We start from the raw sequence: 13,430 nt of genomic DNA, 5'->3' as shown, positions 1-13,430 counted from the left end.
TTTTGTCAGCTGTACATCATCAGTGATCTATATAAATCAGACAAAAACCATGTAATCGCTGAGAAAAGTGAGGAAAAAGCGTTATTCTCACCAAACCCTTTTAATAATTGCAGCATGTAAAACGAGCACTGACTGACTTATTCGTTGATCAGTGCTGTTTACAGGCAATTTCTCTTCCTTTATAGAAAGACTATTCAAAAACAAAATAATTCTTTAATCTCGCGTAGGGACAACTATAAGAGCTATTAGTGTGTGACTCTGGAATGGACACAAGTATAAGTGAAATAGGCAAGGTTTGGGCATATAACAGATAATAAGCAACAAAAACGGTTTCATCACATTTATATTAAGTGGCGGATGTTGTTCTAATTTATAAATCCTTGGGTTATCAATTTGCTACCCTGCCCTTCAGCTATCATAGAGGGTCTCTAATGTGGTCTCTCCTCTGGTTTTACTGACCATGAAGCATTTGCCATTCAATATGACAGACAGGAGCTAGCTTGTAATCCCCGTCTCTTTGTGCGAGTGTTTAGGCGGTCAGACTGTTGGCTTGGCTGTCTGCTGGTTGGCTGCGAGTGGCAGTGCTAGGCTCATAATTATGCATGAAGATATAAACAGAGCTGTTTAATTATCCTTCACCACATCAGTGACAAAGTAATTAACAAACATTGTGAGATCAATGGGAAGATGTGTGACCTTCAACAGACGCCCATAGGAAAGCATTTCCCTCTATGGGACAAGGTGACTTCGCTCATTGTGTGCACAGATAGTGGCATAAGCACACAAATGACTGCAGGAGCGCAGTACACAGCCACTTCTAGTCAGATCTTGGATCAAAAAAAGATTCCTCTGTCTTTACAGTTTTCTTTCCAAACATAGCCAGCAAGTGCTATTTTTATCTGAGCCGGTTTCCGCTGACATCTAACCAAGGGGCACTGGGTGGAGCATTATATGCATAATATACTAACCAAGATATTCAAATTTTTTTTAATTGCTTTTAAACCAAAATATTTAACATAATGCTGGTCATTTTTTTTTTTTTTTTTTTTTTTTAATATGACCCCCTTTTGTATACCAGACCAATGCCCAAACCCTATAACCTCCTTATCCAACATCACTGAAGGGGAGCTTGCTCATCTTCTCTCCAAATCACACCTCACCACTTGTGCACTTGACCCCATCCCATCCCACCTCCTCCCCAACCTCGCCACCACTCTTATCCCATCTGTAACCCACCTCTTCAACCTATCACTAACTTACAGTACCTTCCCTTCTGCTTTCAAACATGCTACAATCACACCTATCCTCAAAAAGCCAACCCTCGACCCAACCGCTATGTCCAGCTATTGCCCAATATCGCTGCTCCCATTCGCTTCCAAACTCTTGGAGCAGCACGTCCACGCTGAACTCTCTTCCCATCTCTCATCTAACCTGCTCTTTGACAATCTACAATCTGGTTTCCACCCCCATCACTCCACTGAGACAGCCCTGACCAAAATTACTATCGACCTACTTACAGTCAAAGCAAACGGACAATACTCTATACTCCTCCTTCTAGACCTGTCCTCTGCCTTCAACACAGTTGACCACTGCCTCGTACTAGATATCCTCTCTTCCTTTGACATCAAAGACCTTGCCCTATCCTGGATCAACTCATACCTCTCCAACCGCACATACAGCGTCTCCCACTCCCACACTACCTCCTCATCCCACCCTCTCTCTGTTGGAGTCCCCCAAGGCTCTGTTCTAGGACCCCTACTCTTCTCAATCTATACACTTGGCCTGGGGTAACTCAAAGTCCCACGGATTCCAGTACCATCTTTATGCCGATGACACTCAGATCTACCGCTCTGGCCCAGACGTCACCTCTCTGCTGTCCAGAACCCCGGAGTGTCTATCAGCCATATCCTCTTTCTTCTCCTCCCGCTTCCTCAAACTGAATGTGGACAAATCTGAACTGATCATCTTTCCCCCATTTCACAGATCCTCCTTACCTGACCTATCTATAACAATTGACGACATCACGCTTTCCCCCGTACCGGAGGTCCGCTGCCTCGGAGTAACCCTTGACTCTGCCCTGTCCTTCAAACCGCATATCCAAGCTCTCTCCACCTCCTGCCGCCTCCAGCTCAAAAATATTTCCAGAATCTGTCCCATCCTCAATCTATTAAAATGCTTGTGCGTGCCCTCATCATCTCCTGTCTCGACTACTGCAACATCCTTTTCTGTGACCTCCCTGCTAACACCCTCGCACCTCTCCAGTCTATCCTTAACTCTGCTGCCTGCCTAATTCATCTCTCTCCTCCGCTTCTCCCCTCTGCAAATCTCTTCACTGGCTTCCATTCCCTCAGCGCATCCAATTCAAATTACTAATACTGACCTACAAGGCCATCTATAACCTGTCTCCTCCATATATCTCTGAATTAATCTCCTGATATCTTCCCTCACGTAATCTCTGATCTTCCCAAGACCTCCTTCTCTCCTCCACACTTATTCGCTCCTCACCCAACCGCCTCCAAGACTTCTCCCGAATAGCCCCCATCCTCTGGAATTCTTTGCCCCAACACGTTCGGCTATCAACCACACTCGGATCCTTCAGACGGAACCGGAAAACCCATCTCTTCAGGAAAGCCTACAGCCTGCAATGATCCTCGCTGCCCCCTCACCACTACTGGAGCTACCGCCTCACCATCACTGGAGCTGCTGTAACCCCCCAACCTACTGTCTCCTTCCCCACCATCCTGTAGAATGTAAGCCCGAAAGGGCAGGGTCCTCTCTCCCCTCTATATCAGTCTGATTGTTAGTTTGTTTACTGTAAGTGATAGCTGTAATTTGTATGTAACCCCTTCTCATGTACAGCACCATGGAAATAATGGTGCTATATAAATAATAATAATAATATTTTGCAGTAGACAGGCTACAGCTAAGCCAAGAATTGAGCAAAAACACTTACTTGTTGGTTGAAATGATCATTTGGTTTGCACTAAAGATCATAGTTTTCGGCAGCACAGTCTTTATGATCACTGATTAATGACTGCCGAATAGCTAACATGCTGGCGATCGATTAGCGCTGTGCAAATGGACTCATCAGCACACAAGTTCATTTGTTATAGTCGTGATGCTATATGCACATTGCAACATGCACATTACAGAGAACTGAATACTGTTTCTTCATTTTCTCCATTTCTGTTGTTTTGCACCAACATAGGAACAGAGCAACCAGAAATAAATTTGGATCCATCCTATGACTGACACTAATGGAGATCAATGAACCCCATTGAGTATATGGAGGCACCTATGGTTTCCATCCTTGTGCTGTTCTTTATGCTTGACAATAAGGTGTAACAGGTCTTGCCATTTGTCTGCCATTTTTTTTTTATTAAATCTGCAACCGAGGCTCTAGTGCAGACTGAACAACAGCCTTCTTTAAGTAATCTACAATGGCATGTAAAAGTTTAAGCATCCCTTAGTCAAAATTACTTTTATTGTGAACAGTTAAGCAAGTTGATGATGAAATGATCTCTAAAAAGGCTAAAGTTAAAGATTTCCTTTGTAGTTTAGGCAAACATATGTATATATATTTTCATCCTTTAAAAATTACAAAAAAGAAAATGGACCAATGCAAAAGTTTGGGCACCCTTGGAGATTTGTGTGCTTAAATAACCTTGACCAAGGTTTCAGACCTTAATTAGCCTGTTATGTGCACACGTTGTGGATTTGCTGCGGCTCCCCAAGTGATTTACAGTACAATGTTATTCTATAGGGAAAAAATATTGCTGTGCACATGCTGTGGAAAATTCCGCACGGAAACACAGCGGTTTTTTTTCGCAGCATGTCAATTCTTTGTACGGATTCTGCAGTGTTTTTACACCCATTGCATTATAGGAATCTGCAGGTGTAAAAACGCAGGCGAAATCCACATAACAAACGCGTGGATTTTGACCTGCGAATTCTGCCAAGAGACGCAGATTCCGAGCAGAAAATTCCGCACAGCAATCCGCAACGTGTGCACATACCCTTAGGGTTATGACTTGTTTACTATCATCAGTAGAAAAGGCCATATGATGGAAATTTCCCAGCTTTATAAAAATCCGGCCGCCTCTATCCTTGTGCCAAAAAACAGCAGCAATGGGTTCTGCTAAGCAGCTGCCTAGCACTCTGAAAATGATGGAGGTCCTCAAAGCAGTAGAAGGCTATAAGAAAGATATCAAAATGTTTTCGTTGCCCTTTCCTCTGTTTGAAATGTAATTAAAAAATGGCTCTTACTAGGAACAGTGGAGGTCAAGATAAGGTCTGGAAGACCAAGAGAGCTTCTCATATGATTGCTAGAGAGGCAAATCAGAATCCCTGCTTGACTGCAAAAAACGTTCAGAAAGATTTAGCAGACTCTGGAGTAGTGGTACACGATTCTACTGTTCAGAGACACCAGCGCAAATATGGCCTTAATAGAAAAGTCAGAAGAAAACTTCTCCTTTGTCCTCACCAGAAAATTCAGCATTGGAAGTATGCAAAAAACATCCAAACAAGCCTGATGCTTTTTGGAAACAAGTCCTGTGGACTGATAAGTTTAAAACAGAACTCTTGGGCCAAACTGATCAAAAGGTATATGTGGAGAAAAAAGGGCACAGAATTGCAGGAATATAATATCTCGCCAACCATTAAGCAGGAGAGTGGATCAGTCATATTTTGGGGTTGTGTTGCAGACAATGGCACGGAGAACATTCTATGAGTAGAGGGAAGAATGGATTCAAATGAAATTTCTACAAATTTTTGATGCAAACATAACATCATCTGTAAAAAAGCTGAAGGTGAAAAGGGGATGGCTTTTATAAATGGATAATGATCCTAAACACATCAAAATCCACAAAAGACGACCTCAGAAGGTGCAAGATGAAGGTTTTACAATGGCCCTCACAGTCCCCTGATCTGAACATCATTGAAAATCTGAACGTCATTGAGAATCTGTGACTAGACCTCAAAATAGAAGCGGATGCAAGACAACCCAGGAATCTCACAGAATTGGAAGAACTTTCCAAGGACGAATAGAAGAAAATCCCTCAAACAAGAATTGTTTTTGTAACCAGAGTCTTGTCTGGCTACAAAAAGTATTTACAAACTGATACTTGCAAAAAGGAGTACTACTAGTTACTAACCATGCAGGGTGACCAAACTTTTACATTGGCCTATTTTCCTTTTTGTAATTTTTATAATGTAAAAGATGAAATTCTATTTTAATTTTTTTCCCTAAAATACAAAGGAAATGTGTCATATTTATAACTTTAGCCCTTTTAGAGATCATTTCAGCTTTAACTTGCTTAACTGTTCTGAATAACAGTAATTTTGACCAGGGGTGCCCTAACTTTTACATGCCACTGTTTATGAATCGGAGGATGCAATTTGAATAATTTTTCCTTTTACCAAAAAAAATGGTTTTTTTTCTGTTAACATAGTGCAAATTTAAGAAACTTTTAGTTTATTCTGATAAATCATGTTAATCATATGTGGTATATAAATCATCTCATTGCCAAGTTAAACTTACAGCACAAAAAATAGATTTTTGAATTAAAATACAAATTTAGTACATAATAAACACCCTCCATTTTCTACACAAAAGATATGTCACAGGGGTCCACTGATCAGGAGAGGGACTGAGGATGCTGCAGATAGTTTGAGGTTCGCAGTGCTCTGATCCAGCAGTGATAGACTCTCGACTTTGCCGCTGTACAAGCGTTCTGCAAATCTTTTTGCTCAACTTTACTAGATTTTGTCTATAGAACAAAGTCAGGGACTTTTATTTGCTTGTTGGTTACTCACAGCTAAAAGTTTAGCTGTTTTTAGATCTAACACCAAACATACAATTAGATTACAGTTTGTATTAGAGGGTGTAGAGTTTAGAGAATGAATGCAGCAGGATGAATCATTTGTGTCCCTTTACTCTTACCCTAATTTAATGGATTTCCACGTAGGACAACACAAGTAATAAGATAGATTTCTTGTGGTTTTTCATGTTTTATTAAAAAAAAAAAAAAGTGTAAAACCAAGCTTATATATTAGGAATGATGACATTTTCTACAAAATCAATATTCGGACACACATTACCCAGGATATATTAGACATTTTCATACATTTTGACAGATAAGACTTGGCTCCACTTCCAGTAAAATGATTCTCTTTCCTATTAGGCCAAGATGGGAGAGCAGAGACATTTATGAAAACTTTGTTTAATGTACTGAAGAGCCATCGTAGAGAACATTCAGGGAATTGATTTTCTTGCCATTGATGAACTCCTTTTTATTTTACCAGTATTAATTACTTTTTTTTTTTTTTTTTAAAGAAATTAATTTAAAAGTCATAAAACCTAGCCAGTAAGCCAGATGTGTGTGGTAGGCAAGGATAGATCAAGACTGTGCTCTCTGTGAATCTGAACATTTCATTTTTATGCATACAGGAGAAGCATCCTCGTTGAGAGATTATGCAGCTAACACTATGAGTGAATTTCTGGGGATGTTCGGGTACACACAACCCAATGTGAGAGATGAGCTCGCAAAGAAGATTAGCTTTGAGAAGATCAATGCTGCTACCTCAGAGCAAACATCTGCTGAAGACCCCCTCAGCAAAAGAGCCAGGTTTTCCAAATATGAGGAGTATATCCGAAAACTGAAAGCTGGAGAAAACCTGTCTTGGCCTGCCCATGTTGTAAAACCTGAGGAAATCGCCTCCAAAACCGTACAGAGCAAAGAGAGTGCATCGACTTTGCAGCCAACTCCGCAGCCAACACAACAGCCAACTCCGCAGCCCCTAAGTACCAGAGGCCCAGGACTTGAGCCAATCATTTTGCAAGAACCCAAAACTGCTGTTTTGCCCCTGACAACAGCTGGTAGCTCTCAAATGCAAGGCCTTATGTCTCGATCTTCCAAATATGATTTTTTTATTCAGAAATTAAAAACTGGAGAATCTTTGCGCCCACAAAATGGAAACACCTACAAAAAACCTTCCAAATACGACCTGGAGAATGTAAAATATCTACATCTTTTTAAGCCAGGTGAAGGGAACCAAGACATGGGAGGATCCATTGCTTTTAAAACCGGAAAAGTTGGGCGCCCTTCCAAGTATGATGTACGCAATATTCAAAAGCTCACTCCACTGAAAGCAGCAGCAGTTGTCCCCAGTATATCCCCTGCTCCTCTCACAAGCACTCCTTCCACCCCTGTGCCCGCGTCTGAGCAGCCAGTCACATTGACATTCAACACTCCAGAATATCTAAAGTCAACCTTCTCAAAGACAGACTCCATCACTACAGGAACAGTCTCCACTGTTAAGTAAGTACCTGCTGTGTGACTCAATCCTGGATGGGCTTACATTGCTCATATACAGAGCATCCTTGCTGACATTATTAATCAGAACTAGGGTTGATTGAATAGCTTCGGATAAAAGCTTATCCGAATAGCTATAGCGCTAACCGAATAGCTGCATTGGGAACCTGGTTACCTGGAGCCCTCCCGATGATCAGCTGTTCGGCGACACAGCTGAATGTGTCGCGGCTGTGTTAGTCACAACACATGCATGGAGAGCCTGTTGTTGGACTCTCCATACATGTGTTGTGACAGTAATATGCAGCTGCGGCGCCGACAGCTGATCATCGGGAGGGCTCCAGGTAACCAGGTTCCCAATGCAGCTATACGGTAAGCGCGATAACTATTCGGATAAGCTCTTATCCGAAGCTATTCACGCATCCCTAATCGGATCTCAAGACATCTTTCAGGTTGTATAGGCAGGAGAGGCATAGGACATAAAGCTTACATTGGTCAAAAAGTAGAAAGTTTGTCTTAAACTATTGAAAAGGTCCAGGATGTGAAGAGGCAAAAAAAAAAAGTGATGCTTTGTTAGCATTTATTATAAAAGTTCATGTGATGATGGAAATGGTGATTATTAGTTTTGTATACAGATGAATAGGATCACTGCAGGCAGGTTAAATGTATGTGTGGGGGTGCCTGTCACAGCATAGTGGGTTGGTGGTCTAGATTCTGGATCTCAAGGGTTTAAGTAATTTGGGTGTGGATTACTAACATCCTGATCAGGGAGTGTGGCATGACAGGAGCTGGATAGGGAGCTAAGTGGACTCTAACCAGCTCTGGCCTGTCTTTCTCACCAGGAATGGACTGCCCCCAGACAAGCCCCCTGAAGATGTAAATATTTACCAGAAATACATTTCCAGGTAGGAGTTTGTAAGGAGATGAGAATGCTTCTGGCTGGCTGTAGGACCACATGACATAAGCCCATGTGCCCATTTTCACCACCATCCAAAGTAAACCTCTGAAATCAGCAAGACACCATACCCAGAATGTGTCTTCTGTGTGTATGTGTGCATTCTCTGCTGTGCCATTTCCATAGATGATATACATCACAAACGTAGTACCAGCAGCTATTATTTAACGGTTTGTGATTAGTCTCCCAGTCCTTTAGGATTTTGTAACTCTCTTTGCATACGTTACACATTTTCACTGTTGGTATGGTTTTCTTGTAGATTTTCAGGCAGCCAACACTGTGGTCATATTCACTGTGCGTATCAGTATCGAGAGCACTACCACTGCCTGGACCCCGAGTGTAACTACCAGGTAATATCACCCTGCCATTGCGGCTGCCCGGTAGATAAAATGTATGATAAGTAGTGGGCAGTATTTGTACATACATGTGACTGTTTCCTGTCGCCTTGTGTTCTTTGCTCAGAGATTTACAAGTAAGCAAGATGTTATTCGTCATTACAATATGCACAAGAAACGAGACAACTCTCTGCAGCATGGATTTATGCGTTTCAGTCCTTTAGATGATTGCAGTGTTTATTATCATGGATGCCATTTAAATGGCAAAAGCACACACTACCACTGCATGCAGGTAAGTTTCGGGGGCAAAAACTGAAAAAACTGCATTAAAAGGGTTTTCACCTCCTCTAATACACTACAGCAAACAGGAATATAAAGAGGTTTATATAAAGAGGTTTGTGCTGTGGATTCATTTAGGACACAAAGGATAGTATACAGTGATGTGAGAAGGTCCAAGTCACTAAGGGCAGCAAGCAGAGCTCTTGAAATTGGGGGCCTGAGACTGGCGATTCGTGCACCACTCTTAGCGTAAAGATGCACCTTTAAGAAGAGAGCATCTGTTAATAAATTTCAGAAGTTATCTGTGTGCCCCCAAATTAAATTACATCACCTTTTAACTATCCAAGTCCTCAAATTTCTGTAGAAATGTGGCATTTATTTACATAAAAATCAGACCTCCATTTCATAACAGTGATGTTGGCCACATTTATATTCCGCTGTAAACAGCTATGTTAGTGACCCCTATTGTTAGTAAAAGCGGTCAGCCTGAACTTAGACATGAAAAGATTGGCCAAATTACAAGAGCCAGGTCATAAAACAGTAACTTGTAGAGTGGATTTGTGTGATACATATAGAGGCAGCACCCTGCTTTATTATACAGTATATAAATACACCCCACCCAGAGCCATGATACTGCTCCGGTAACACCCTACTCCTTGATGCTGCATACAGGTTGTATCTAGCCCAAATACACAGGCAACACCCTCCTATATTCTGCACAAAGGTGACATCTTAGCATACCCCTTATCCTTCTCGGAGAGTCTTTACATTGTTTTCGTCACTAGATCCTAACTACTTATACACATACGTAATAAACGATTGTGGATCAAGTGGTTTTATTGTTATCTATTGGGTTAGTGATCAGTGTAGACATCTGCTGGCTTCCATATTTTTGGGTTATTTTCCATGATTGGTTTACGTTCACCTTTGTGTTACTTTGGTGGGTGGCTGCTGAGTATTGCTGGTTGCAACACACTAAATATAAAGGTGTGAAGAGATGAAACAACAAGATTTGTGCAGGACACACTTTGGTTATGTCCATAATTGGTGTGGATAAATTTCAGGTCCTTGTTTATACAAAGCCCACATTTTTCAAGCTTTAGAACCTAGTGCCACATTGCAAATTATTCCTCTGCAGCTTTTTGTTTAATTCTTTTTTTTCTTTTCTGGTCCCGTGGTGGGGTTCTGCTTTTTTTCAAGGTGTCAACAGTGAGTATGCTTTTGTACAGCAAACAGCTGGAGATTTTTTTTTCGTTTTGGGCATTTGTCAGAGGGTTTTGTTATTGTCTGTTCTCATCAACCTGCTAGCAGAACAGAAGTGAATAGGGGAAGGCAGGGAGGTACATTTTTTTTTTCTTTCCCCTTTCACTTGTGAGATGGTGCAGACCCTGGCACTTGGCTCTTGCTTTCCCCCCTCAGCTGCCGCATTTACAGATTCCGTACTTTTTTTTTTTACTCAATATGGCAAAGTTGCCCGGTTTGCCTGGTGACAGATGCCAGAGGGAAGACAAGTTGAACATTCCGTTAGTGACGTGAGGACTTTGAGCTTGGACTTACAGGATTCAGATAGACTTTCAGCTGTGGTTTTGTAGACCCTCGCTAATTATATCTTGTCCTTTTCTTCTCTCTTTACCTAATATAGTGATATCTACCTAATATAGTAAAAGAACTTTACTATACCAGCTTGTGTGTTCTCCAGTAGTTGTGGACTGGATATATCACACACGTATGTACACGTGTGCATACACTTGGCCTCAAATCTTCACTGTTTCGAGCCGTCTTCTCTAGTCTGTGTATTCAAGACATGACCACTTGGCATTAAGGTCACTTGTTCTATTTGTCAGGTGGGATGTAACAAAGTGTACACAAGCACCTCAGATGTGATGACACATGAAAATTTCCATAAGAAGAACACTCAGCTGATTAATGATGGCTTTCAGCGCTTCCGAGCCACTGAAGACTGTGGCACAGTGGAATGCCAGTTCTACGGGCAGAAAACCACTCATTTTCACTGCAGGTAATGCCTATGACAATGTTCACAGGTTAGCGCTGCGTTAGCCACATTGTCAGTGTTGGTTGTCTACATACGTTTAGTCTGCTAGTTATATGGGTTACAGCTTTTTTTTCTCCTCTTAATACAAATAATTAGACAGGTCTTCATTTTGTTTTCAGACGTCCAGGATGCAGCTTTACATTCAAAAATAAGTGTGACATAGAGAAGCACAAGAGTTACCACATAAAAGATGATGCATATGCAAAAGATGGATTCAAGAAGTTCTACAAATATGAGGAATGCAAATATGAGGGATGTGTGTACAGCAAGGCTACCAACCATTTTCACTGTATACGCACTGGATGTGGCTTTACATTCACTTCCACCAGCCAGATGACCTCACATAAACGCAAACACGAGAGGCGACACATCCGTAGCTCAGGGGTGCTTGGCCTCTCATCTTCCATCATGGGAGGAAAGGACAATGACCTGGAAGAGTCCAGCAATGATGATCTCATTGACTTCTCCGCACTGAGCAGCAAGAACTCCAGTCTGAGTGCCTCACCTACGAGCCAGCAGTCTTCCGTATCCCTAGTTCCAACCGTGTCTGAAGCACCTTCACCACAAACACATAAATCCACCAGCACCATTCCACCGACAACGAAGATCTCCACTCTTTTATCCCAGACTTTACCTACGAATATGCCCCTGGCTTTAGCCTTGTCAAGCTCAGCACTACCTGCAGGTACTGGGCCATATTTTCCGATCATGAGTGGCCGTGGAAACACCACATTACCTCTTAGTGCAAGTAATATAATGCCTATAGGTGCCCCAGATGCTTCTCCACAGTCTGCTTCAGGGGCCAGCGATCAAAACAGCACTTCCCCAGCTGCTACATCCATCATGGAGAAAATTTCTGCTAGTAAGGGTCTAATTTCTCCAATGATGGCACGGTTGGCAGCAGCAGCACTCAAGCAGGCACCCTCTCCTGAAGCAGGTGAGCTTCTCTTTCACAACTGCTAATGCTACTTAATGATTTTCATATGTACTGTTGATTAGAGGAAAGGAATTAATCTCACAAACTAATCTCGTATAGTTTGGAACTTGTTTTCTTAATGTACTCCACAATGATATTTAGGTTGCCATTACATACAATTATTATCTGAGGTCAGCCTTTCAGGTGTGCAACATAGTTACCCATAGTCATTGTTCACAATATTTACTTAATTCCTGAATTTTGGAACAGGCAATGGTCAAGCGTCGGGTCGCCTCAGCATCAAAGCAGATACTTCAGATGCAGAGGGAACGTTACAGAACAGCTCTCAGGAGCACAGCCTGGACCTGAGTCTAAACAGGTGGGAATATTATAGAAAAAAATGGTGAAAATGACAATTCTATTTAATTTTTAAATTGTTTTGAAAAGTAACAGACTTAACACTTATGATCCTCTTGTATAGTAATGAGCCCAACGGTCAAGACACTGTATGCGATCCGCAGCTTCACCCCTCCCTTCTAAATAAGGTAATAGGAGCATGTGCATTTTTAATATTTAGAAGCAATCCTGTTGCTTTACTTACAGCCTTGCCCCAAATTTTGGATTTGTTTTTTTTTACAGATTTGTCTCACATTTTTACATAATTCCTTTTGGCAGAACCAACACTCTAATGCAGGGAGCTTACTAAGTCTGAAAGCAGATGCAGAGAGCAGCGATTCTGGGGCTGGGGAGTCAACGCATTATCTGGGCAAAGTAATGAAAGCCCTTGATCGTGAGAAGAATGCAGAACCTTGGAAGACATACCTGCGCAGGTAACATGCTGAAATCATATCAAAGTGCAAGCTATAAGAAATGTTTAAACCAGTGAGATTTATATTAACATCTCTGTGTTTATCCTCAGATTTGACCCAGCTGATGTGTGTGACCGTCAGTGTGATTTCCTGCATAAACTGCACTTTCATTGCATTGTGGAGGAATGTGGAGCTCTGTTTAGTACTCAGGATGGAGCCGTAAAACATGCAAAGTAAGTGATTAAGCAAAAACAATGTATCCATGTGTTTTATGTAGCATCAACTTTTTTTGTATCGTCGAAATCTGAACTTTCTAATGTATTTTTCTCTACAGCTTCCACCTTCGGACTGATGTCGGAACAAAAAGCAGCTCAGAAATCTCTTTTACAGGAGACTCTAAGGTTTCCCCGATGTCAGCATCCCCTCCTGTACCTAGTACTTTGACACCCGGATGTGATATTCCTGCTCCCTGTCTCGCTGCTGTACCATCTACACCAACTCTACTAGCATGGAAACAGCTGGCATCGTCCATACCACAAATCCCTCAAATACCAGCATCGCTTCCCGGTATAGCGTCATCTCCTATGGCAACAACTTCTCTTGAAAATGCTAAACCTCAAGTGAAACCAGGATTCCTACAGTTCCAGGAGAAGTGAGTTCAATACTAAAAAGAGCAGCTTTGAAAGGAAACTGATTTTACCATAAGAGTACATGATCATATTTTGGGAATCCATAATCATTTGCGCACCTTTGGAACCGACCACTTAGGGATT

At 41.7% G+C, this 13,430-nt stretch overlaps 1 protein-coding gene across 9 annotated transcripts in view; it reads left to right on the top strand.

The window, feature by feature from the left end:
• Positions 1-13,430, top strand: part of CASZ1 (castor zinc finger 1) — a 292,892-nt gene that overhangs the window by 268,163 nt on the left and 11,299 nt on the right. For 7 of the 9 annotated variants that reach the window (XM_073585027.1, XM_073585026.1, XM_073585030.1 and 4 more), the window contains 11 exons: positions 6,449-7,319; positions 8,153-8,215; positions 8,525-8,615; positions 8,728-8,892; positions 10,724-10,896; positions 11,052-11,869; positions 12,119-12,227; positions 12,330-12,393; positions 12,488-12,678; positions 12,768-12,890; positions 12,992-13,309. In XM_073585027.1, the coding sequence (XP_073441128.1) occupies positions 6,449-7,319; positions 8,153-8,215; positions 8,525-8,615; positions 8,728-8,892; positions 10,724-10,896; positions 11,052-11,869; positions 12,119-12,227; positions 12,330-12,393; positions 12,488-12,678; positions 12,768-12,890; positions 12,992-13,309 (2,986 nt within the window). The remainder of the gene's footprint in view (positions 1-6,448; positions 7,320-8,152; positions 8,216-8,524; positions 8,616-8,727; positions 8,893-10,723; positions 10,897-11,051; positions 11,870-12,118; positions 12,228-12,329; positions 12,394-12,487; positions 12,679-12,767; positions 12,891-12,991; positions 13,310-13,430) is intronic. The other 2 variants (XM_073585024.1, XM_073585028.1) reach the window with 2 other exon arrangements.

This window comes from Dendrobates tinctorius, unplaced genomic scaffold (genome assembly GCF_039654945.1).
Source record: "Dendrobates tinctorius isolate UK_male_01 unplaced genomic scaffold, ASM3965494v1 ptg000086l, whole genome shotgun sequence".
In the NCBI taxonomy this organism is placed as follows: Eukaryota; Metazoa; Chordata; class Amphibia; order Anura; family Dendrobatidae; genus Dendrobates; species Dendrobates tinctorius.
Note: the sequence above shows the minus strand (reverse complement) of the source record. Positions and strands in the feature narration are given on the sequence as shown.